We start from the raw sequence: 27,950 nt of genomic DNA on the forward strand, positions 1-27,950 counted from the left end.
TGAATTTGTTCATGGAGCCATATGGCTATGGCTTGCAAACTCCACAGAAACTTGAACGCATCGCTTTTACTCAGAAAATATATATTTCTGCCTGTCCGGTTTTTGTTTTTACACTTACACTATCCAACATAAATAGTATCAACTTGTGTTTAAAATTGGTAAGTTATTAAACTTAATTTTAAGAGAATGTACCAAATAAATTAAATAAGATGAGGTTTTAGTGCAAAAAAAGAGCAAAGGACGATCATGCATGGTCATGGACATGACTGGAAAAGGAGGGAAACGTGACAACTACTCTGAAGGAATCTTTGATAGCCTTTTTTTTACATAAAAAAAACAGTGACAGGGAAAAAATTATTTAAAGTATTTAAAATTCTGGCGAGGTCATTTTGTGATCACCGTGTTTTTAATACTTTACAAAATGTTTTACATTTTTACATCTGATTGTTTGCCACAGGGAGTGTGATGTTGCCATTGTTTTATATAGGGTCAGTAAACGTTGTAGGACATGCTGTGTTTATCTGATGATGTAGGCGGGACAGGAGGAAGCAGCAGACGCAGTCAGCCACAGAGCAAAGCCCTTCCCACAGTGTGGAGCCGGGCTCTCGTTAGGTGTCAAACAGGCCTCGCAACACTGATTCAAGTCGCTGCATCATCAAGCTGTGGGACCATTGTCATCTCCCCTGGACTTCTCTCTTTAGAGCAGAAAAATACTGCAGTTCATCACATAAAAGGAATGTGAGGAACGATGAATAAAATAACAACAACAACAGCAACAAAGAAACAAAAATAAAAAACCCACAACATTTTTTTTCCACATGGTATTCGTCACACTGTTTTTCTTCAATTTATATTTTATAATATATATATTTATATAATCTCGTAAAGTCATTTTGGAACTGTTCCGGCCTTTGAGAGAGTGAGGGCGTGATGGGTGGGTTCTGAACGCCCGCGGGCCCTTTGGAGCCAAAGTGTGTGACGCTGAAGCTTGGCTGGGTGCGCCGGCGCCGATCCCTCCTCCACATGGCGTAACATAACAGGATTTCCTTTAGGATTCCACCTCGCATCCCTTTGACCTCAGTGTTTCTCAGACGGGGACAATATGGAGGCCGAAGCCCAGGCCCTGCAGTTTGAGCTGGTCTCCATGGTAACTAGTGGCGGTCATAGGCAGAGGCAGCAGTGGGCGGTGCTGAGCCACGGGACGCGGCACTATAATAATAAGGGGAACCTGAAAGTTAACAGAAGAACGAGCCGTTGGAAACCATGAGGGCAAACATTGTGTAAGACACGTTTGTGTAAAACTCCAAGGACAGAGAATACAATAATATAATTGTGTTTTATTAATACATTAATTTAAAAGTTGTTTTAATGTTAGGCTATGCTTGACAGTTTTTCTTATACAAGACAGAGTCACTTACTTAATAATGCTGGATTGCTGAACCGCCATGCTTCGTTGTAAGTGGTGTATTGTGGATGAGAGTAAGGGTTTCCAGAAAAGTCCCCTCCTGGAGAACAAATCGATTAAAACAAACGTTAGCAAAGAGCTAAACATCTGAAATGACTGAGCTTTCATAAAACATTAAGGTGCAGAAAAAGCACCGATCATACATTATTTACTCATAGCTACTTTGTAGTTCGATTACAATCGTGTCACGATGCAATGTTTTTTTTCATCCTGGCTGCTTGCATAGCTTGTCTCCGTGCAGCCCCTTCATGTGAATTGATTGCCTTATTAATCCTCTGTTAGTCTTTAGGATTTCCTCAATGTTTCTCTTAAGTAAGGACGTTGGGGCCTTTTTCTCCTGCTTTTAAGCAATGATGCTGCGCTTTAGAACTCCCTAATAGGTTCTCTGAGAGTTTCATTCGCTCTTTGTCCTCCGTGTGCAGGTCATGGTGGGAAGGACGGGAGGCTGAGGGGATGTCAGAGAGCGATGCTGTGGGTCCACAGGTTTCCTTCTTTTACGAGACTATAAAGGCTGGGTTTTATATGAAGCTGCTGAAGAATGGCCTTTTCTTTAACAGTGTTTGGGGCCAGTCACTAAATCTTAGTCATTCACCACAAGATGAAAAAAAAATGATAACCTCTGGATTAAGAAGGTATAGAGCTTGTATGAGTATATCATAAGCACTGTCACGTGGCATGTAAACCAATAACGCAAAAGGCATTTTCTTTGTATCAGATATCAGCTTTTACCTCCATGTTTATCTTAAAATGTTACCTTCATGCACACTGAGCTCACTTGTAAATACTGCACGCCTGCTTTGATTATTGGTCAGTGTGAAAGGTACATGTCTCTGAGCCATAAAGGGAATCGTGTTTTCAGTTGTTTGGAAGAGAGATCTACACACGCTGGCAGCTATAGCATCCCCACTGCAGGTCGTGTAACTCGAGCTCATCCCTGAGAGAGATAGTGATTTAAATATTTACAGGCCCTCCACGCCTCTGTGTTTTGACCCTTAACTGTTTGCTGTGAACCTGAACTGCAGGTTAAGTAGAGGGGAAAGAGATACGCTCTGCAGCCCTGGGTGTCCGGGGAGGCAAGGAGAGGAGCAAAAGTAGTGTTTATCGACAGGGCTGGTGAGAGTGCGCTGTGTGGACACGGTGAGGGTAATGAGCGCTGGGAGCTGGAGTGTAACTGAGAGGAACTGTCCTATCACACGGCCACTGATTGTGGTGATCGCCTATCGAGTTCATCTAATGTCCTCGTCCGCAGACGCTAACCGCACGCTAACCGCAGTCTAACAAAGCTATAACAAGCTTGCTTCAATCCTTTGGGTCGAGAGCAACGCTTTAAGGTTTCTTCAGTCTCTCAAATAGTGGATGTGTTTTTGTATTTGTTACATGTTTAAGTGACCTCAACAAGATCGACTGAAGGGTAGTGCCTACTGGAAATAATAACCTGTAAAAGAAGAATTAATGGCATCATAAAAAGGGAGTAGTGGAACTTACCAGGAACCATTCCAGCGAGTGTGGAGGTGGGGTAGCTGCCTTGTCCTGTGGGCGGGACATGAGGCGGGTAGCCAGGTAAAGTGGTACTGGCCATGTCTCGACCTGCAGGCACACAGGAGGGAACGTTTAACATGTATACTTTCTATGTTTAATTGATGGTGAAGCTTAAACATATTTATCTGGACACATTATTTCACTCCCAATGCTCCAATTATAATATTTCATAAACAAGAAACACCAAAGTGAAGCGATGCATATATGGTCACTGAGAATAAATTTCAAACATGTGAAAATAAACCACAAATATGTAACATGTTGCTGCATGTGTCATGAAGTATCAGACTTATCTAGTCTAGAGTTGCATTGGATGAAAGGTGCACCGGGGTCATATCACAGGGTCATCTGCATGTTTACTTGAGCAAAGTTACTTAAATTGTGTTCATAAAATTATCTTATCAGTGGCTACAACTGCTGTAACATGAATATAGCAACATCCTAAGCAGCTTTTGAAACTGACAGGAGCATCGGGCCAATGAGGGCTCTCTCTGCTCCTCATTCAGTCCTCTAATTAACAGTGACAGCATTGGGTATGGCTGGATGAAGGGGCACACAGGACAGGGCCATACAGGTCCAAAACAGCATCAGCCCTACGTCTCCGCCTCTGAGCCCCTCCCCCTTTGGCCTTGTCTTGCCCCCAGACCTCGGGCCTGTCACGAGGCTGGAGAGACCTGGAGGCCTATTGTTAACCCGAGAGGGGGAGAGAGCAGCCGCTGTTAATGAGGGGCAAGCAGTCAGTTTGGCTTGTGTATACAAAACAGTGGGGCCACAATGCATGATGGGATTGATGGCTTGAGAGACGGACACTTTAATTTGGTGTATATTTGATATTTACTATATTCTAAAAAACAAACACATAGGTAAAATCAGCTAAAAAAGAGTGAGCTTGATTGGGTTTCGCTTTGTTTACAGGGCCTCATGGGTAAAGTTGTACCTGCTATAAAGGGCTGGCTGGCATAGTGGCTGTAGCGGGGGCCGTGGGCATGGGCAGGGTAGCTGCGAGTAGAGGCATCTACAGATAGGCTGGACTGGTGGGGCAAGATGTCGGCTAGAGCAGAATCCCCAACAGAGGAGGGGGTGAAGGGGGCAAAGGATGCCTCATGGGGCTCTCGCTTTACACACATGGAAGGTGGATATGATGGGTGAGAGTCTGCCAGGTGGAAAGAAAAAGAAAGAAAAAAAAACTAGGTATAATGTAGACATGCAACTCCACACATACTGAACATACATTCACTTCAGTCACTCGGATGTATGGAGGGATGGATGTATAGATTTCTAAATGTCCAAATAACCGAATGGAAAATGTCTTTCGAGAGGCAAAAACAAACCAACTGTGTCGCAGCAGATGTTTTTAGATGCAGCCGAACACAACCAAAGAACAATATATCAAACAGAAACGGGACTCCAAATCCTTAGCAGATTTGGGGCATCATTTAAAGGATCATTACAAAAAGTGCAATTGCTACTACACATTAACTTCTCTTTTACCAACTCATAACCAGACATTGCATATGAATCCTGAATAGATAAGCAGTCTTTAGCAGTTGATTTGTTCATTTACATAGTATATAATAATAATCTCATATGCACCCAGCAGTAATTCATTCGGCTAAGTGGAAACATACACCAGTGAAATGTTGCAACAACACATCGCGCCTGATCAATCAAGCTCAAATGCGTTAAAAATTTCCCCAAGGTTTTGGGGGAAACAAACAACATAATCTCACGGCTGCTTTCTCGCAACAAAATCACTCCCCCAAATAGCCAAACAATCGGCTCGCAGACAGTTCAAAACTCTACACTTTGATCTCATTTGGCTGATGAGTCTTGGCATCTTTCATTTCACCGGCTCTGCCTCTTGAACCTGTGCAATCAATGTGAGCTCTGTCTCCGGCCTCTCCACGTCTGCCGCAGAGCCTGTTGTGTTTGCTGGGGCCTGTAGGGAGAGATGGCTCTTTCCCGACACCATGATAGCCTCATTAGCTGCTTCCCCATCATTGTTATATTTCAACAGGACTGTGTGTTGCGATTCCTCATTAAGATAAGGGCTGTTCTATGGAAGGGGGATGCAACCCTGTCAGCCCTATGATCCTAATGCCAGGGAACACGACTGCTTTCCCATAGAAATCTATAGCAGGTTTTCCAAATCTCTTTGTCTTTGTGACAGCTGTAAATGGGGATTTAGACAGAGGTAGAGCAATTACACACAATGCTTTCATCTTATTGAGACAAATAGCATTGTTATGGAGGGAACAGCACATGTAAGGGTTTTTGATCAAATCATTAAAAAGCTGGTTGCCACGAATCTCTGGCATGAACAGAAATATTCTAATGAGTGGGCTTTGCATTAATTGGATAGGCCTACATTTTGTCACATGGACTGTAGAAGTATGTCATAAATTCATTGGAAACAATGTACGCATATAGGAATGATTGCAAATGGCTGGCACACAGTTCGGTTCTTCAGTTAATTATATCTAACGTGTACTTTGTTAAGGTCTTTAGAGTTAAAACAACTTTCCAAAGTCCAGTAACCCTGCAACTGATTTGGGTGCCTAACAACATCCATCCACTACCAGAGTTGGATACTATAGCCAAGTAGATAATGTGAGCCTGAAATCACTAAGTATTCCACGACCAGCTTGATCAGTGGCATTACGTTTTTTACCCGCGAATACAACAGCAAGTCCGTTAACCCAGAACAAAAACACATCACAAGACATACTCAACAAGTGCAGCCTATAATAAAACATGATCCAATCACTATGTGTCAAAGTTAAAAGTGGATTGTGTTTGTTAACCTTGGTCCCGTGTGTTAGTCGTATTGTTCTAAGTAGCACTGACCTTTGGGACATTAATCTGAACTTTAGTTAAAGGCTAATGGTGCCAAACAAGCCCAGGCTAGCTCTGTTTACACTGAGACTTCCTGCATACTGCTGTAGGCTTCTGTTTTCTCAGCGCCTGAGCAACCGTTGTCAAACAGACAGTGGTTACGATGCAACAACAACCGACACAAACGCTGCGTTCAAGACCACTGAACTCTGAAACTAATCAGACATGGTGTTGCTTATTGTCCTAGAGACGAGGCAGAGCCTGGGTAAAGGGAGCCTGTCAAATCACAGGCCCTGATGATGGAGATGGAAGATAAACTCAGGGTCCTTGGGGACTCTTCTCCTCAGCAAACACATCTCTGAGAGAGTGGAGACGCTATAGAGTTCTCCAACATCTGTCTCTGCTCCACCCCTGATACCACATCTACAGACCCCATCAACCATAGAAATGGACTGTTAAGATCTACAATGGTCCTCGGTGTGATGCGTCCAGATATAGCTACAACAGCCTTCTCTTAAGTGAACATTTCATTTTTAAACATACACAGAGGAACTGTGGTGCACAAAAACATTTTCTGGCAGAACTCTTGTTTTCAAAGGCTGATACTCAATCTACGGAGAACTTTTTTATTCCTACAGTGTGTTCAAGATTACAGCAAACCTTCTGTGTAGGTAGGGCAAAGTCATCTGGAGAGGAGGTAAATATAAAATGTACCTTGACAGGGACACATTCATGATCACTTCAATAGAGCCTTCCCTCTCCTGCATTGACGAGTTTGTACTTTATAACCCATTACCCCAGGAAAGGAATAACAAAACTATTCTAAAAGGCTGCATCCCGTTGTCAGTAAAGAATAGTTGCGGGGCCAAATAGCTTGAATTCCCCAACCACGGGTTTAAAGTAATTCATTATCAAATGTGTGCTCAAAGGTTAGTGTGCAGGGTGATGCAAACATTAATTTCTGAGCTCGGGGCTGCAGGCGTTAACTGAGCTGAGACATGCCGTTTGTCACTAGGCCACACACCAGGCACCACAGGTTAGGTGTCTGCTTGTTGTTGCCACCCAGCAGAGAATAGCTGCTACTGCCAAGTCATAAAAGAGGCATAGAGTGTGGTGTACATTTCAGCGAAAATTAATCATAGATAAAGTGTGTTTTGTTTCCCACCTCATTAGTACAGTTGAGATGAGGAAAACCGAGACATAGATAGATAGATATAAAGAGTGACTGAGAAGCACTGGATCTTTGCATCTGCAAGAGTTTAAGTAGGTCAGAGGGGTGCCCATTTACACCCAGCGTCCCCACAGGCTCTGGTGAGAGTGATTATGGAGCCAAGCTTTTACAGAGACTACTGTACTCTCATTGGGAAAAACCCTACTTAACTACTGATATGAAGCTATATTTTATTATACTATCTTTTGTTCCACATACTAAGTCTCGGGATTAAGATAATTAGTCAAGATGCAGCGGATCTGCGGGATATTTTATGTTACTGAGTCTGTTCACGTACCAATAGAGAAAAGTGCAGACATACAGTATAAATACTGGACAAGAGCCAGAGACCAGGAGTTAATCATGACATGCTGTTCTACCCATGGACGCACTGAGCAGTTCACTGTGTTCCTCCACTGGACACAAGTACAACAGTTTCACTGCAGCTTGCAAACACCAGCAACAAAGTTCCCTGTTTGTTTTTTATCCAGTCTATCTGCTTGCCAAATTAGCAAGAGCTTCATTTGTAATGTTTTGTATAAGAATACTAATAGAAATAATTATAGAAATAATAATAGACAGCTTAATTCTTCTTTCAGAAAAAATTAACATTACAATTTTTATTTGTATTTAGAAAATCTAAAAGTTGTCATTCTGCAAGAGGGGAAATAATTTGTAAAATGTTGTTTCTTGCTAAATCCCAGCGGGACGTTTCCGTGCCCTTAATCTCTCTGATTTGAATGTCGCCTTCCTTCCTTGGTAACTGTCTTTTCACACAGGATAAACAGAGGACACAAAAAATGGCCGACATTGCCTTCGCTAGCACCCTTGGAATGGAATGCTGAGCACTTCATTAATCATTCATCTTTAATAGATTATGCAAATTTCAGGACATAAAAATCAACAAGATCAATAACTGTATGAATTTTAATTGGGAGCAGAAAACATTTAAAGAATGAATATAATCTCGTGGCTCCATCCAGTATGAGAGCGTAATTTATTGATAATTGGATCCAAGCCTAAGTGGGGAAGGTAATTTAGCATTTTTCAGCCTTGGCATACATTCCTATTTACAGGGTTTGCTAATGGCAGAAAAAAAATAATATTATGCAGTAACAACCTACACCCAATCAAATGCTTCATGCATTGCTTTGCAAAGTCGTTAAAATTAAGTAATAAAAGCTTACTGGATATTACTTCTGACTTTATTTGCTGCTCAAAATACTCATTTTCTAATGCTTGTGCTAGAGTTTGTTGTCATTTTCCACTCTGAGAAAAGTTTTCTTATTTTGCCTCCTCATTATACAATTTGTGGCCCTCACATGTATCGCTTTAGGAGGCCCCTGACCCCCAGGTGGCTTGAAGGCCACCTGCTATGAGTGTGCTCCCCAGTGCGAGACCGCTTTCATAGGAGGAGCCCGGCATAAAAGACAAAAACACACCTTTCTTCTCCTGAGGCCCAACTTTCTGGGGCAGATCTACCTCCCACATATTCAGGAATAAAAAAGGGGTCTTTCTTTTCCCATAGCTCTGTGTCTGGGGCCGGACTGGAGGGATCATTTGAGAAGGGCCACTGCAGTTTTCAATCATGCTGTCCTCCTCTTTACTTACTCACTCTCTCTCTCTCTCTCTCTCTCTCTCTCTCTCTCTCTCTCTCTCTCTCTCTCTCTCTCTCTCTCTCTCTCTCTCTTTCTCTCACACACACACACACACACACACACACACACACACACACACACACACACACACACACACAGTGGACTCATTGACTTTGATGCCCAATGCATAATTATGGCTGTTTTATTAAAAGGCCGGCATATTACTCTCCAGTCAGTGTGGCCATCAGTAAACCTAACCTCTCCTGGGAAAGAGGCTCAGCAGCCACATTGAAACGAAATTTCAATTAACCAGGCGGCCATCAACCTCGACAGCAGAGCAAAAGAAGCCATAGTGCAACAGAGGGTGGGTCAGTGTGGGTTATATGATACAGATAGTTAATACAATGTGATATTCAATACAGTGCACCTGCCATTACCTGTTGGCTCTCAGTGGAAGTCACTCTTGAAAAACAGCAGTCAGTTCATAAGTTGTTAAAAAAGCCCCGTGTAATTTCAGTGTGTCTTTCACTGTCTCATCTGTATCTGGGTCTCTCTCTCTCACCACAGCGTGAGGCAGCCAGCCAGCCACCGTGCTATTCCAGCCGCTGTCAATCAACAGGCTATCATAGCCTTTGATGACAACGTCGTGTCGCGCCGAGAACAGCAGCTGTCTCTTATGAGAAGTGCTCCCAGTCAATCTGTTAGCGGGCCAATCGGGGCTAACACAATAGCCAGTTAGGAACAGCGAGTGAAAGGCCTGTAGGATTTAATGGGCTCAGATGATATATCGCCTCGCTCTGTCCCTCAGAAATAAATACACAGAGTGCCTCAAAAAGTGTCTCAAAAGAGGGTTTTCATCTGGTGATAGAGATTTAATATCGCTGGAGAATGTAGGTGCCATAAGGGAGCGGCAGTCAAAATCTTGATTGCTCGATAATGACGCAATATTGAGATGATTTTTTACAATACTCAGTCAGAGTTGACCAAATTTGAGTACTTAATTAAATTTATAATACTTAAATTGAAAGAAAACTGTTTAGAAGTGAAAGCCCAAACAACTGGCTGATCATCATTAATATATTTTAGTATGATAAAGTCTAAAATGACAGTCTATGGCATTTTTTGTAAGTTGCAGTATAGTCTCATTTGTCAGCTGCTCCCATCTTTTACAGCTGCAATAGTGTGCACATGCTGATTATGGGATTTAATTGGACTGATTTATTTTGTATCAGGAAGATGAAGAATGAGAATATTTGGAAAACAGTTCATCAGATTAATTTAGCTGGTGAGAGGGGGCAGAGAGGAATTTGTAAAAACGGGATGCTGAATGTTCAAATTGATTAGAATCACAAGTGTGATATGCTTGGTTATATTTTAACTAAATGCTACAAAACTCAATATAGAAAGACATTGCGACAGAAGTACTGTAAATACACTATGTTTGTGTTGTCACTACATAGTTCAGCCACCTTGTTGCAGATGTTTTCGATCTGCTGCAGCTGTGTGTACTCTTTTAGGGATCAATCTAGCGTGAGTCAGATTGTACCTGTCACAACAGAGTAGCTCTGGGAGACACTGGAGGCGAGGTCGGAGCTGGCGCTGCTGGAAAGGCTCGGCTTCACGTCATCCAGGCCAGCGCTCAGGGATGGGTGTGAGTACTCATTCGCCTGGAGACAAATACACGGCACATGCAAAAATATGTCAGCATAGATGGCATACAAAAAGAGCAAATCAGACTTTTTTTTTACTGCCAAATCATTTAACATTCCACCAGATTGCGTTATGATCTGGTTAATATTGCTCACTTTGAGTGTGAGATTTAGAGCAGCTTTCCCAGCGATATATGAAACATGTCTAAAGGAAACCCCTTGTGTATCTGAGGAAGCTGTCTGTGATCCTTTCGCTGTATTTCCTTCTGAATATTTCCTGTGAGCATCACCCCCACTCCTTCACCAACCCGTCCCGACCCTGCTCCCCGTGCTTTACCAAGACCTATGATGTATGCATGCATTAGGGCTTGTCTGAGAAGAAGGCAGAAAGGGAGAGAGGGATGAGAGAGGGATTGGGAGAGGAGTGAAAGGACGGGGTGTCAGCTGGCTCTTTGTGCTCCACTGCAGTCATCCCTGTGACCAGTCAAGGGAGGAGACATTCAGGGCTTTGTTACAGGAGAGACATGTGGTGTGGTTTTTTAAAGGGGCGTACAACCTCAAAAATCAACCTTTGTGTTTTGCCTCGAGGATGAACACATAAAACTGGGTTAATAACATGATAAAATAGTGTGTATTGTTTTACGTCGTTCATACTTTTATTAGTATATTTTACTTTATAGCGGAGATTTTCATTTCATATCTTTTCAACTGTGATAAAACATATATATGGTGCAGCCATCTTTCATGGTATACAATTGTTTTGTTCAAAACTATTTTACAACCATCCACTGCACCAGAAAACTTAATTTAAAGATCAACCACCAACTAGTCTCCACCGAGTATTCATCACAGGTTAAGACTCTGCTATAGCAGCTGTGATTAATCCTGTTTGTCAATGAGATGACACTTCCTGACCTGACTCCTCTTCTTTGAAAGGATAAGTGTGTGTGCACACATTTGTGTCTGCGAGTGTTTGTGTCAGTGTGTATGTGTGTGCGTGCATCTGTTTGTCTCAATGGGACGGGGTCCCACAGGGGCGAGCTGGTGACCCCAGTCTTGTCTGCCTCTATCCCAGATAAACTCTAATTGTCTGCTTACAACTGTTCCCTGGCACTAGGCTGGATGTTCCTCTCTATTCCGCTGGGCCTCAGCAGCACAAGAGACATTTTGTCATGCAGATGGGCTGTGGGCAGGGCTGGGCAGGGCTGGGCGGAGGGCGAGTGGCAAGCACAGAGAAGCCTGAATGACCCGACCACATGGCTGCCAGAAGTGTGGGAGGGATGAGGCCTATTCAGCCTGGCCTCTTCAAAATGGCTTTTTAATGCCCTGATGCAGACACCAGACAAGCCCTTAATAGCCTAATATCCCACCTTTTCACCAGTTTAAGAAAAGGAGGGGGTGTTGGAAACAGGGAGAAAAATGGAGGTGCACAGAAAGAGTAGAAAGCGGCCTGATTAATATTACATTAAATTAAAACTGATTTTTCTGGACCATTCTGGTGCCGTTTTTCTCTCCCCCCTCCTCTACCTTCCTCTCGCCTTTTTAATACCTTCTCCTCCACTCTTTGTGATTGCAAGTCATTTCCAATTCGTTTTGGTATTGATCTTGCCGTAGAAATCACTTTGGTAATTAGCTGCATTAGGGGCTGTATAGCAGGCTGAGGGGCTGTCCCTCTGATTTATCGCTGCTGTAATTCCCCGCGATCGCACAGAGATGAAAATGAACTCAATTAGGGCACTGCTAAGGCTGCATGGGCACCCACATAGAGTTCCAATGGAAAATTAATAGTCTCTTGTTGTTTAACAGTCTAATGCATGTAAATAAAGGTTATCCGCTAAAATAGGCCTTAGGCTGTAGGCTTGTAGGCGACTTGAAGCAAGAAGTTGCACAGAGCTTTTTGTCCCTTTTGTCAGTATGTGTACCAGATTATTCTCTCGATAATGTTGTGAAGTATTTGACTTAAAGATAGACAGAAAGAAAGAAACCAGGATGCCAGCGCAGGGCTGCACATTTCAACGTGTAGAAAGAGATCTGGTTAGCGAACCTGTTCAGGTTTGATGTGTTCTGAAGTGGGGAAGACATCAGGGTAAGAGGGGCGTTCAAACACGCGGTCCAGGGCCTCCAGCTGCTGCTGGGTGAAGGCGTCTGCTCGCAGGTGCTTCCTTAAACTCTCCACACTGCCCTGAGAGTCGCTGCCCGGACCTGAGCCATCAGAGCCATCTAGAGAAAGACGGAGAGGAAGAAGGGAAGGCGACAACATTCTGCATCAGAATCAGGGCGTAGGTCCAGTCTTTTTACCCAATATTATTCTAGCCGAGTAGCAATGTGAGATAAGTACAAGAAGATTTTGTTTGAGCTCAACTGTGTGAGGGTGATGAAACGAGGAGAAAGTAGTAAATTCAGAGAGACCCATGAACGTGTCTTTTTTTTATCTCCCTTTCTGTTTTTCCCCCTCACCCACTTTTCCTCTCTCACACACACACACACACACACACACACACACACACACACACACACACACACACACACACACACACACACACACACACACACACATACACACACACACATACACACACACACACACACACTCCCTCAAGCAGCTCCCTGCTGCCTCCCCCCACCTTTCCTCGTAGCCACCATCAGCGCGGTCATCATGTGAAAGGTCTATGGTAATTGATGGATTACCTTCAGTGCAAATATATACTTGTAAGGGAGAGCATGTATTTCAGGAGGAGAAAGTAGGGCTGGCGATTACATACAGAGCCTCTCATTCTGCCAGCGAGGAAATGGAGGGCCATTATTTAACTGTACTATTTCCTCCTGAACATATTACCCTTCCCTCTCTCTGTCTCTCTTTCTCTCCCTCCATCCCCCACATATTGCCTGTCTTCTGGAAAATAGAATGGAGTGGGGACGGCACTCATGGCCGAATGAGGATGGGGCGTCGGGGGCAAGCGTATGCATTTCCTCACTTGGTCACACTCCATATAAACAAATGAGCCTATGCTTCCCTCGTTCTCCTGATCTCTGACCCTATCAACTTGGCTAGGGAGCCCGCCGCTGCCGCATGCAGCGCTCCCTCTGCTCACTCATCAAGCCCTGAACACTGAAAGAAAAAAGAAATCTGTAGCTAAAACCTCCAGCCAGTATTCCAGGAACCTCCACTCCACTGCCTGCCTCCCGCCACCCTCCCTTCCTCCCTACTCCCCGTCGCCAACAGCGGATGAGGGCTTTAGCTCCCATACAAATCTGTCATTCTAAATTTGCAGCAGATTATGTTCTCTCCTGGGCGAGCCAGCGGTGATATATGATATGCAAGGCCGCTATTGATTGCCTGATCCGCCAGCAGAGGAGGGAGGCGAAATGAACTTGGAATGAACATCATGCCTCAACTCATTGTGCGTATAATACTCTACTTAATCCCACATTTTTCTGTGCTATGGAATTCAATTGATCAATCATGTTCCACTGATGGTACCATTTCAGGGGCGTTATTGCCATTCTGCTCGGCTGCTTGACCTTTTTTCAATGGCTGAGGCCAGAGGATGAACCCGACTCGCACCAAGAAATAGATCCATGGAGAGAATGGAATAGAGGTGTGTGTGTACGTGTAGATGGAAGGGTGTGTAGATGTGTGTTTCTCTGCTAAAATATATTGACTTTAGCTTTGTGTAACATTTATGAAGGAATCAGTTTTTTTTCCTCCTCCTGTGTTTCTCCTACCACCCGTTAACCAAATATTTTAGCAGGCTTTCCTTTTCTTTTTTCTACAAAAGGCTCCCTTGGATGAAGGGTTGAGGTTGCATCATTAATGTTGCTGTATAAAACTCAATTGTTGTCTGTGGTACAGAAGAAAATAGGGTCATTAATTACCTCGTATCAGTTGGTCAGAGAAAAGAGGCGAGCTTAATCAATAGCAAGAGTGTTTGTCAATCACTATGGAGGAGCATGCTTATACTCACACACACACACACACACACACACACACACACACACACACACACACACACACACACACACACACACACACACACACACTTAATCAAGCCTTCTGAACTGGCTGTAAAAGGACAGATTCCCATCATATGGACACTTTTTGGTGCACTTTCTGTTATCTAAACATAAACCAAAGCCTCAATAGCTCATTTTAAAACCCAATTGAAAAACACGTTAATTGATTAATGGGATTTTTAACACAAGACTAAGAATAAACAACTAAATCTATATTAGCACACTGTGTGATGTTGTTAAAGGTTTGTTTACAACAGAAACAGTTTAGAAATTGGAGTGAAACGGGCCTTATTTTTAGTCATGTTTAGTTAACATTTCAACTTCAAATATGTATGTGGATATATTTCAAATTTATGTGGTTAAAGAATTATTGATTTGGCGTTTTAAAGGAAATAATACTAACTCTAATTATTTTCAGAATTCACCATTAGACGTTCATGTTTGACATATATCATAAAATAGCTGCAATAAATCAGATTCATCCTTTAACAGTCAGCGTGTCAAGTGGAGTGTGAAGCCCGACTGTCAGATCGTGTGTGTGTGTGTGTGTGTGTGTGTGTGTGTGTGTGTGTGTGTGTGTGTGTGTGTGTGTGTGTGTCTCTCTCATTGGTTGGCTTCATTTTCTCAGTGTTTCTTCAACCCCTTTGGGTGTCTCAGCAGGTATTCTCTTATCACTCCCACAGCACCAGCTGACTGCCTCTCTGCGTTTTAACACCAAAGTGTAAGGAGACAAACCAAGATAAAAACAAGACTCGGTGACATTCACACATCAAGCCTAAAGCCATGTACTTTCAGGGAAATGCTTTCTCTGATCAGCTTAAATAGACGAATGCTGTTGGACCAAAGTTACTGTATATATTTCATAATGAAGAATTACAACATTTGAAGTGGACTGTGTATAAAACTCAAAGACAAACTCAATCGCATGAAACTGCAACTATTCTTATGAAACAATACTGTAATAAACAGATCTTTTTCTATCTAATATTTAAACTCATACTCTGTCGGCCATTTGTACTAACACTTACAGCTAATGACAGTAGTGACTGTGAGACGGACCACAATGGTATCAAACGCTGTTCTGTTTTGCTTTGTGTTGACGTCCTGTGGTGGCTTGGTGGCTTTATGTCCTCCTTTCATCTCCCCTGTCCCTCTGATAAGATAACTCAGCGGAGATTAGAGGTGGTGGCTTGTTTGAAAGGCAAATTAATTCCTACACACCGCTCGGCTCTCTCTGTAAATCAATGACACAGGGTTTCCGACTGCAAGTCTTCTGCTGAGGGAGGGGGGAAATGATGCTATCGCAAATTGTGGATCATTTGTTGATGTTTTAAAAAATGCAGTTATGCTTGAAAAAAAAAAACAAGAGAGCGCCAACGAACTGGTATACCCAGAGGGTGAACACTCTTTCCCTGTAAGCTAGCTATATTTATGAAACCTCTGAAGCGGAAAGGAGAGAGGTGGGTGGGGTGGGAGAGCGAGAGGGAGAGGGAGAGAGGCAGCAACACTGCCATGGCTGTTAAGATCCTGTTATGTTGTGGCGTGTTTAAGAGCTTTATTAATTCGATTTAGCACCACCAACCACTGTACTGACTATCAGCAGGCACAGTGATGCTTATTTGATATTTGCACTCACTGCCAGCACGGAGTCTGCGTTGCTAGTATTCTGAAGCAGTCTAGTAATTTAATTTACTTTCATTTAAATGATCAGATCCAAGCCAAAGCAGTAAGTTTATCATACATAAATAAACTCATACGGCTATTTTGGATATAGTTTGTGCGTTTATAATTTAAAAAGAGAGAGGAGCTCTAGATGATCTGTAAAGAGAGTTGGACTTCATCCTGTATTCTCCTGTCCACATGTCAAAGTGTCCTTGAGAAAGACATTGATCTATCCGGAGTCAATGTGGACAAAACTGCGTGAAAAATTGCTATTTTATCGAATCAAAATATGCCAGCGCTGTGAGACTTGTGCAATATATTCTTGGAATAAGTATTTAAACAAGAAAGAATAATGTAGTTTGTTGCACCACAAACTAGAAAAAAAGTATTTAATTGAAACAAAATAACTTGTTTTGCTTTTGAATCAGTTTAAATACCATTTCCTCTATTGTTTAAATAAACGAGCAAGTACTTTAGAACAAAAGTGAGATAATAGAAGCATATTTGTGCCGTCTCTCTCTCTCTTTAGTATGACTCCATTCCCATCATTTTTCTTTGTCCTCACATCTCTGGACCACTCTGCCGTTTAGAGTTGCCACCCTGTGTGGCAAGTATTTGTGGAAATGCAATTAACGTATCCCCTCTTTTCTCTTGCCTTTTCTCCCTCCTCAAGCTGAGTAATGCACCGCTCCATTAATTCTCGGCATCGCTGCCCGTAATTGACTTTTCTCTGACATGATTCCTCTCCATTGAGTGAATACACTCTCCTTATATTTTTTGTGACGGATCTCATTGTATACTGTTTACAACTATACGTGGGGTCTCACGCAGCCATGTTGCTGAATACAAACTCGCAAGACTTGGAAAGAAGTGGGGGACGATAAGAGGAGAAATGTAATGCTGAAGAGAAAGAACGACCGAGATAGAGCAGAGAAGGAGGAGGGGGAGAAATGCAATGTGGACCCTTTTGTGTCCTCCTCTACCGTCGGGGCCCTAACAGCTTCTTGTCTCTATGTTACGCTCTGTGGCCCCTCTCAAACCTGGGCTTTTCTCTCTCACACTCACCCCATCAGAGCCATCATGGTGCTCATGATTCCATTTATTTCTGCCTCGCTCTGGATGCATTTATTTTCTAAAGTGATCCTCTATTGACTCATTGTCATGGACTGGCTTGACTAGCCAACCAGTGTAGGCCCAGGTTCAAATCCATATACTAACTGATTTAAACTCCACAAATGGGTCATATATGTGTTAAAAGATACACACCGGACAATCTCAAAAAGGGCCAAATATCAAATCTGAACAAATCAAAACAGCAACTGTATTCATTTTCCCCCAAGCTATTGAACCAGGTGGATATGACTCTGGCTGCTGCGTGCGAGCGTTCTTTCATGTGAACAGCCTGCTATGCCATATTTTTTCTCCCCGCGCACACACTCATCAGCTCCTTCTACACTCATCCCACACCCACGCTACAATCACAAGTTATGACCTTTGGTTTCTCCATCTAATTTATCACTGTAGCTCCCTGCTGCCTGTCCTCCCCGGAGCTCCGCTGGGCTCCATCCAGGACGTAGAGAAACATACAGTTAGGTCACATCAACCTGCCAGCAGCATACAGCAGCAAGGTCAGCAGTAACCTGTCATTGTGTGCTCAGACGAGGAAAACAATGAATTTACATAAAGCTGCAGCGCTATTAAAAACAGCATTGCCTTTAAAAAAAGACAGTGAATCAGAGCAGGTGTCTCACATGATAATTAGTTCAAAATCATCTTCAAGAAACAAGTTTTAAGGCCCAAACTTTATATAAACGAGTTGGACTCCATACTCTCCTGTTACACATTTGACAATCACACAGTTGTCACCCAATCCTCTCTGTCTTTCCTTGGCTTCCACTTCCACCATAGGTTTCAGTGACTGAGTGTGAGCATGCTGTACAACAGGCTAATTTCCCCACTTTACTATTAATGCATTTGGCAGGAACAACATTCCATTTCCTGTAATGAGATACACAAATAAATCTGGCTATGGATAGATTCGGGGGTGAGGTGGTGGTGGTGGTGGTGGTGGTGATGGTGGTGGAAGGAGGGGGGGCAAAGGAGGGGGCACATTGAGACGCATTCTCCCAGCACTGGCATAATTGGTATCGCTGCTTGCAGACATGCAAACCAATCTCTCCACAGATAGGGCTGAGACTCTCTATTTTCCCCCCTTAAGGCTATTTCTTTTGTCTTTTCGATAGCTTGCACATTCAAGATAGAGGGGGAGGGAGGGAGAGGGGAGATGTTAATTTGTGAATTAATAGCTTTTCTCTGCAGAATTGCAAATTCTTTTAAATGTCACTATGTTCATCGTGTGAGAAACATCTGAAGCCACGGAGTTACAAACAGACATTTCCATGCACAGGTGTGTATGCTATATATGAATGCATGTACAAATCCTAAAACAAATTCTTGCTCAACTCTCATTGAGGCCACCACTACCTCCTTATTCTCTCCTCCATCCATAAAAACACTTCCCCCCTTCTCATTCCACTGCTCCTCTATCTCTCTTTTACCTCCCCCATTTTCACTCGAAGCCGTCCAATGTTACATGCTACTTTTAATTTGCAATAACACATGACGAGGACAGATTAATGGCTCTTATGGCACCTATGTCCCTGAAGCTCGTCTTACGAGGACCCGGTGTACATAACGCGTGTCACACTACATTATCTCTGCAGCCCTCCAGTAATGGGGACCTTTTTCCTCCTCAAAGGGCAACCACTGACTTCAGCCACACTGGGATTAAACACCACCACCATCATCCCAACACCAGCAGTACAAGAACTGTGCAACGCTTTTCTTCATGTCCATTGTGGTCAAAGTATCACAATGTAGGCGCAAATGTGACGAAATCTTTGATTGGTTTACAGACATGCAACACAGTCCAGTGAGTCATTTGTAGAAAATGAAAACTCTTGCACTATGTCTCCCCTTGTTTTTAATGTATTCATTTACTTAGTTATGCATTTACTTTGATGAATGAATCAGATTAATTTGACGAGGTAACATTACAGCAAGTAACTTTCTGCTGTGACGTATAGTCTTATCCAGCTCAGGTAGCCTGCAGCTTTGTTTTGTAAAATAACAACAATGCTGCAATTTTTTATTTTTTATGTGAGTCTCTTGACACAACAGTTCTAATTAAGCCAAAATGCTAATTTTAGAATAATTGAAAAAAAGAAGTTGACAATAAACTTCATCTTGCTGTTAGAAATCCACAATTTTCTTTAACTAATATAAATTATAAATAAGCAACACTGTGCTTTATGTACAGAAATGTATGTTGACTTGCATTCCATTACATGGAAAATCTGATTTTCCACAGCCACTTGCTTAATTCCTTTTTAATTTCTCAGAAGATTATTTATTGAAAAAAATCTTCCCCACCTTGTGCTCACACACTCAAAACCCTGGAAGAGCAAAAACAATAATTGAGAGGAAAGTATTGTGATTGGATTGATCAGAGCAAGAGGAGATTGTCAAATTTCCACTCACAATGTCCGATTTTCCTTCCATCCATGTGGCTGCCAGTCCAGAGAACTAAAGAGATAGAAACATAAAAGAAGGACCATTTTGATGAGTGCTCTTTGAGATCATTTTCAACCATTTCATCCCATCAGCCACCTCAAAGCAGCACCACAGAAATCACACATGTGCGCACACACACACACACACACACACACACACACACACACACACACACACACACACACACACACACACACACACACACACACAGGCACACGCGCAGCCCCCTCCCTGCCTCCACCGGTCTGTTCCTACACCTGTTCAGGCCTCCACCGGGGACATGTTAATTCATAGGCATTAAAAAAGCCAATTGTTTGCAAAACCGATAATCTATTAGCCCTCAGGCAGTGTGTGTCCACTCTCTTGCCTTGCCTAGGAATGAGACATTCTGGCTTGGACCGGATAGGCTTCCACTTAATCTTGGCGCATATCTAGGGCTATTTTCTTGCCCTATACACTAGTATACTGTCTTGCAAAAATACTTTTTGATTGATGTTTTACTACTATTCAGAATCAAATATATTTTAGTAAAGAATGTATCTATAAAGTGAAGGATAAATAAAATACTGGTATTTAACTGATAGTACCGAGGTCGAGATCCAATCGATGCCCAGGGGGATTAGAGTTGTATGACAGCTATATGGGATATCTACAGTACGTCTGAGCATGGTGTAAAATTGAGATGCAGCTCTGTAGGCGTATGGTAAAACACAGGGCATCAAAAAGCTGATTGAATCACAACACTCGCCCTGCCTGATATACAACATAACAAGTCACTGGAGACAGCACACAGAAACACACTTGGCTGCAGCGCTGTCATAAATGCCATCTTCTTCACACACATGAGAAGAAAAAAAAGTAGGAGACGAGTGATAGAGAGAATTAAAAGGATGGAAAACAAAGGCATTTTATGTGTCTCCCTTACCATCGTCTCGTTTCCTCTTCTCGCCGTTGGAGCGGGGGATACCCAGAATGCCGTTGATGGAGTAGGATCCTACGGGGTCGTTGGAGGCGCTGCTCACAGGGGGCGAGGCTGTGCTGGGTACTGACGGAGAAAGCTGAGTTAGTATTTGTACTGTACGCATGTGTCTCATTTGTGTGTATGTGTAAAATGCTTGTATGCGTTCATATTTAAGTGTTTTCCTCCTGTTTCAGCATCCCTGGTCGGCTCATTTGACTGTGCTGTAATCTGCGCTTGGATTCATTCATGCTTACCTATGGTGTGGCCGGGCGGGGACAGAGCCGTGACAGATCCGTCAGGGGACGGGTGGAATTGCTGCTGGACTTTGGTGCGGATAATCCTGGGAAAGTGAACAACAGACACGGATCAATCAATACTGCTTCCAGAGCATGGAGATTTCACACCAGCCCGGCCGCCCTGGGACTCTCAAACACGGGACATCACGTCCACTTACGCCCGTGCATGTACAACTGCGCCCATCGTTGGGGCGCTCGTATCCTCATATTCAGGCTCCTGTCACAAATAGCCAATCTCAGGGCTTTAGGGGCAATCTCTCCTCTCCTGTGTGAGGCTGAATGGGGGCTGCCCCCTGAGATTGTGGATTCAATCTTGCTGGATTCTGAGGTTAGAAATATGATAAAGTCCCCATACCAGTAAGATGTGATGTGGCGGGAAAGTCTTCATTGCACTTTGGTCTGAATGATCTTGCAAACAAAGCATGAAATCACATCAATTCACCTCAATGATCAGCTTCACTGGCTCTACCTGGCCAACTCTAATAATCTCCCTCTTCTGCTCCCCACTCCCTCTTTTCTCCTCGCTCTGCCTTTTCTCTCTCCATCGCTCAAACCTGATCTTTCACTCCTCTCTCTCTCTCCCAACCTCATCCTCTTTTTTTCATTTCTACTCCACTCTCCGGTGTGCGCTCCGTTTTACTGTACTTTACAATTCCTGTCTTTCAAACCCCTCATCTCTGTCTTTCCTTCTTTCTATCGCCACTCTTCTGCATTTCATTTCTTTATCCTCCCTGTATTCTCTGTCACCACTACGGTGTCTGTTGTAGTTTTTGGTCTTTTTGTTGCTCAATGTAGCACACAGGAATCCTCCAGGCTCACTGAGGATCAGAGCCTATTGATTGGGACTCCCGGATAGAAAACTTGACGACTAATGGTGGAGAGGAACAGCAAATGCAAATGGTGATCTATAAATTATATGTGACAGGAAAGCAATAGTGTCTTATTGGCCCTGCCTGAGACCACCGCCACATCCGATGTATTTTAATCTATGGTGCATTCTGAAATAAATAAGTAAAAAATCAAACTGACATTTAAAAAAACAAAAGAAATGTGAGGCCTCAAGAGATAATTTTACACTTGTAAAATTGAGTATTGTTGTAAAGGTACAGTGGGATTTACACCAGCTCAGCTTTAGCTCTTATGGGACATGATCGCATTACATTAAACCATGACTATGGTAATCTTCTGATTGACAGACAACCGCGAGATCATTGAATAACAGGCAGCGTTGTGCACTGACAGAAATCCCTCATGGAAGCCCTCTCACTCGAGAGGTGTGACACAAACAGACTTTTACAGACTGCAGATGAGGCGAGCGACGTTCACAAGTACATGCAGCATCCAGCAATGAGCTATCAACTCTGAATCAGGCAGCGATGGGGTTAACTTCCTCGGGGGCACAAATGTACATCAGACTCTTTTCATTCCCCTCACTATCTCATGTGTCCTCCACACTCTCTCCTTCAGGCAGGGCAACAAAGGCTAGCAGCCTCCTCCAGAAAACACACATCAATATTTTATTTGAATTTCTAACATCTCCACCACAACAGTTATCTGACCTCATGACTCAAGGGAGGCTCATAAATTCAAGGACTTTGTTTCAAGTCTATGTTGTTGATATTGAAGAAGCAATTTGGATGGGTGAATTAACGACTTTGGTGTTTGGGTGTTGTAATAAAAAATAATAAAAAATCCCAAAGAAAGATTAAAATGTGGATCAATATGATTGAAAGCCGCTTAGGACCTTATGGGTATGTGCACTCTGTCCACTGGGCATGTTGCAGCGGGTGGAAACTCCTCTCTGCGGCAACAAAACAAAGTGCAACCCAGCCTCTGTGTAATCTTTAATAATTAATGCAGGAAAAATGTGTTTAAAGCCAGGACATCCTCTTTAGTCAATGGAGCAGAGGTCAGCCCCTTAACCACAGAGACCACCAGGGGTCCACTGCTCTCCCCCTGACTGCCTCGTGTGCTTCTCATCCTCACTTTCTTCCTCCTGCTAATCTTTACCGATCCTTTAACACCAGCCGTGAGAATCAAAAAACAACCGTAGGCATTTAAAATAGCCTGCAAATTATGGTTTACTATTCCTTGAGTTAAGGTTAGATTTGATAAACAGTTTGATATACTTTAATATGATGTCAAATAAACATCAATTAACTTTTCTTCAATACTAATACATGTTGGGGGGATATAATTCAAGAGCGAAATCCGCTGCTTGTTATAAATTTAGTTTTGTGTATTGCCACACACACACCCTGATGTTAATTATTAATGTGCAGGCCAACTAAGTTTCAAAGGAAAACATTTCTCCTAATAGTGCTGTTGCACACAGCTCAAACTCAGCAGATGGTCAGAAATGCTTTGTAATTGTAACACATTAAACATTGCTTCCACACACCCTTAAATACATTTTCTTTTGGTTTTAGGAACAACAGGTAAAAGGCGCCAAAAGACCTGTTGAAACCATAATTTCAGCCCGATTTTATAATAGGTCTTTCTCTCTTCTTTAATTTTTTTTATACATATAGATAGATCCATCCATCTCCATGCATTTAGCTCGATGTGTTATAAGACTCTCTTCAGCTCATTAAAATGTAATGCCGATGACCAGCTCTCTGGAACAGTGCCTCCTAACCAAAGTTCACCACTCGCATGGCACTATGGGGTTTTTTCACTTCACACATGCACTGGATCTTTTCACCAGCGTCCCCTGTCTAAAGACACTTTGTCCACGATGCCCGCTTCATGTGAAAGGTGAAGGTGTAGCAGTGGAACAGAAACTATTTCATATTCCATTTAACTCAGCACGGTAATTTATCTATACATAATAATATACATTCATTCTACTTATTCTGTGATAATACTTACGATACATGTTATTATTATTATGATAGGTACAATATACTGTATAATTAAAGCCGGAATCATTTAGAATTGCCCTCACTATCAGCCTAAACGTGTGATGTGTTGTCGCTCCACATTCACCTCGGTGTTGGCAGTAAAGAGGCTGCTGCATGCCGCCTCTGTCGCAGTGTGGTCCGCGTATTGAACGACTGTGTCGGGTATTTCCTCCCGCCTCTGGATCTGGTTACGCGGTATTGATCGGTTTTTATCGAGACAGATGTGATTCTGCGTGGCCCCAGCCTCGGCTCCCGTGCTGGCTGTGTTGTCGAGGGCCGCACCGGAGATTGAATTGCACTTGAGAGACCACCCGGGAGCCTCGGCTGGGACTGACTATATAGTCCAAGTCTCGTATACGAACATGACATCGCGATCTGCTCATTCCAAAGCTGGTTTTTCCAATGCCTCGTTTAATTTTCCTTTTGTATTTGGCTCACTCAGACATTTTCGCATGCGAACATTAGTAAATTACGCGTTTCGGCATGCTTTTAATGGACCACAAATGGGTTATTTCCACCTACCTGTTGATAGATGAAACGCTGGGCACAGTGTCGTTGTCGCAGACGCCCTCAGCCAATAGTCGGTCCCTTATCTCCCAAGCGAACATTGTGGGATTCTGGCGCTTATAGTCAGCAATTTTATCCACCACTTTCGGAGTTGCAACCTTTGGTTTGGAGCCACCAATGACTCCGGGTTTAATACTGCCGGTTTCGTAGTACCTGCATGGGGACAGAGTGAGCGTTCCTGAATGGATCCCTCCTTAATTCAACAATAGTCTGATTGATGGGAAAGGTGGTCTAAATATCGTTTGTGTGGAAAACAAATCTCCGCCGACCTTCTGTTACATATAGGGCAAAAAATACCTACAAATATGATGGCGGCTGTAATGTAATAATTGGTGTGGAAGTGTGCTGTTATATGGGCCTAATTGAGTGTCAGCTGGAGGGTGAACAGAGCGGATTTTCAACGAAAAGCAGTGTAATTAAAATCACACAATATAAGCAGTGAAACGGACAGAACAAAGGACAGTTTAGCTGTAAAAGCACAGTTTGGACCTCATTTCTATATATAGTCTCCATGAGATTACAGTAGCATGCACGACATGCCACCATGACCTATTGGTATAAATGTTGGTGACAAACATTCAGTGTGTGTGAAATGAAATACCTCTGAAATGCCTTCTGATAGCTGAAAAAAATATATTTCAAAATATTATCTCACAGCATTTGTGCTCTGAAGTAAAAAAAAATGATGTAGAGGTAATTTATCAGGTTTAAAGTAGCGTTTACACTGATGGAAAATATAAGAACGTAAAGTGTGTATTTGTGGTATTTTTCTAAAAGATTATGAAACTCAAATGTGAGTTCATAATGGTCGTAGACGTGTGTGTGTTCTTTTTTTATATTCCAATTTGTGTATGTAGACTTTTTAAGTTACCTCGTGCTACTTTATACACTTGATCACCTTCAGTCTCCTATAATATTAATACAGCCTCACATTCCTCTCAGATATTTTTTTTATCCCCAATGCTTAGCTGTAAACTCTCTTCCGAAAATGTATTTCATGATTATGATGCTTTCTCTTGCAAGTCTGCAGGTGATGGATAGAAAATCTCGGACGCAGAACTGCTGTGTTCAAGCAAAAAAAAAAAAGATAAAGAAGAAAAAAAAAATGACCTGCCTATATAACCGATGGCTGAGGCTGAAATTGAGCTTGGTGCGCATATACGAGCTATATAGAAGATTGATGTTTGACACACATTGAGCTCTGGTGGTAGTGGATCCCCCCTTTTACCTGCCGAGGATTTTGCTGACACAGCCGTGACTGACCCGTAGCTGTCTGGAGATGTCGCAGGGCCGGACGCCCTGGTGGGCCAGCTCCACGATCCGCTGCCTCACCACGTCCGGGAGGGGTCTGCCGTTCACGAACACCCCGCCGAGCTGGTTCACACCGCCGTGCCCTGCGTGGGACACAGCAGCAGCACAGGGGAGCGGAACATTACATACCTGCAGAAGACACGGCCTCTCTTCACCTGGACTCATTTTGCTTTCTTTTATTTTCTTTTCGTTAGTTTTTTGGTCTAAAATTATGAAACATACACACGCACTTACACACACAAACAGGCGTGCACATTTTAATTTGGGCCAATTGTCTTTGTTTGTGTCTTTAAACAATAGTGGTATATTAAATAATAATAATAATAGTAACAGCAAATATAATAATAAGAATACAAAAATAGTAACAGTAATAATATTACTAATACTACAATAATAATAATAATAATAATACTAATAATAATGGTAGAAACTGAACCAGCCTGAGTATCAAATTAAATAGATGTACTTACACATATTACACACAATATTAAATGAAACAAACAACATAATAAATAAAAACATTATACATACAATATACCTCACTGGCTCTTTTGGTACCACAACACTATGAATAAAACTCCTCTCTCCCTGTACATTGGCAATAGGCACTATTTTCCAAGAGCACCTCCTCCACTGCAGCCTAACACATGTCGCAGATATTATGTTTCAACCTGTTTAATTTTCCTCGCACAATTATTGTAAATAATTAAAATGAGCTTTGATAACTCATATTACAAACGCGGATGGTGCGAATGAGAAGGAATAAATAATTTACAGCAGCCCGGGTCTTCTTTACCCCTATCGTATGGAGAAGAAAACATGAAGAAAATGAAGAGAGTATCTGCGTTAGTTTTATTATTAACCATCTAAATCGAGAGTAAGAGATACATAGAGTGACTCGTTTACATCCATTTGCACACAACGTGCCCTTGTTTTTAAAGACGCCTAACTGTAATTTCACAGGCAATAAAAGCTTTGTATTTAAATGGAGGAGTTTCTATTATGTCACTCGAAAGTGGATGTAGCTCAAACCGGCTCACATTTCGTCATTTTGATTCAACAAAAAAAAACTTTAAACAACAAATACACAAATAAAACTCTCCAGTGACCCACGTGCTCTTAAAATAAGCCAGACATGTTTGAAAACACTTTTCTCTGCGCCGAATATTCCATAATGTATTACCAAAGTTTAAGTAGGCATTAATAAATCTTTTTTTTTAAATAACTCTTCTTGCAAAAGTTGCCAATGTTTTGAACGGTTTTGGAAAATGACTTAAGGTACTAACATGTTCAATATTTGAGAGCTATGTTCATCTTCAGTATTGTAATACAACGTTGCCAAATATACTTCAAATTAAAATATATATCTAGGCCTATTGGTTATAAAGCACCTTAAACATGTATAACTGCATGTTTTTTGTGCGTAAACTAGACCGCAGTCATTACTAATGTGTGCAGGAATGAAATTCACAACACTTGCTGTGTGGAAACTAATTCATATACTCACGGTGCATCGCCGAGAAGGGGTCCGCTTTGCAGTGAATATCCATTGGATAGCAAAGGAAAGAAAGGTAATCGACTGAGGTCGCCGTTTCGCCTCGGTGATGCAGCTTTTAAGAGGTAAAAAAAAAAAAAAAAACAGCAACAAGGATTTCTAATTTGGCGTACAAACAGTCCGTGTGCGAAGAGTCCGCAGCGGTGGACAACTTCTCGTGGGCGATGCTAAGTTTTCCTCCTGTTCAAGTCTAAACTCAAAAGTCTCGCAGAGGGTTGGTCAGGTGCGGCGCATGACCCACGCTTGTGCAGAGCGCACCGGTTCGCGGCAACATCGACTCAAAACCGGGTCACTGTTTGTGTTTACAGGGCATCGTGAGGAAAACAAGAAGAGTTGCTGAGTCTCCACGGGTCCCGCTCAGGACTCTGCGGCCGAAAAAAAAAAAATCCTTCCTCCTCTGACGGCGTGGAAGCTCAGGCAAGGCGGGCTGTGCTTTAATCAGATGGGGGCGGAGATGACAACAACATGGACACGAAGAAGTACAGAGCAGTGAGTCCCCCTCTCCTCCGGAATGGGCTGTGCCTGAGCGAAGCTTTGGGCTGAGAATGAAACCCCTCTCCTTGTGTGTCTGTTTCTAAAAGCTGCAGTCCCACAGATCACCCCCCCCCCCCCCTCTTTTTTTTTTTTTTTACCTCCATCCCACAGATCCCCTCGCATAGAGATGGATGACTTGTCAGACAAAGGCAATAGATTCCAACACTTTGTGATTCGCCCACGTAAAAACCTGCAGCTCAAATGAGGAGGTCCCTGCATCCGACAGCCAGGAAGGGGAGGTAGACGAAATGGGAAATGATGAGACTTTGGGGTGAAGA

General features: G+C 42.7%; 1 protein-coding gene across 4 annotated transcripts; it reads right to left on the bottom strand.

Moving 5' to 3' along the window:
• Positions 1 to 1,087: 1,087 nt before the first annotated feature.
• pax2a (paired box 2a) lies at positions 1,088 to 27,139 on the bottom strand (the record flags this gene model as incomplete). Of its 4 annotated transcripts, none has more annotated exons than XM_079229874.1 (11): positions 1,088 to 1,209; positions 1,419 to 1,505; positions 2,951 to 3,052; positions 10,194 to 10,314; positions 12,341 to 12,516; positions 19,513 to 19,557; positions 20,471 to 20,590; positions 20,761 to 20,846; positions 24,228 to 24,425; positions 25,501 to 25,666; positions 27,091 to 27,133. In XM_079229874.1, 11 exons carry the CDS (start codon positions 27,131 to 27,133, stop codon positions 1,088 to 1,090), a joined length of 1,266 nt encoding a protein of 421 aa, XP_079086000.1. The 4 variants fall into 4 exon arrangements, with proteins under 4 accessions (XP_079086000.1, XP_079086001.1, XP_079086002.1 ...); XM_079229876.1 differs by having other exon boundaries at positions 1,152 to 1,228; XM_079229875.1 differs by lacking the exon at positions 19,513 to 19,557.
• Positions 27,140 to 27,950: the final 811 nt, after the last annotated feature.

Source organism: Taurulus bubalis (assembly GCF_910589615.1).
Source record: "Taurulus bubalis genome assembly, chromosome: 14".
NCBI classification, from domain to species: domain Eukaryota; kingdom Metazoa; phylum Chordata; class Actinopteri; order Perciformes; family Cottidae; genus Taurulus; species Taurulus bubalis.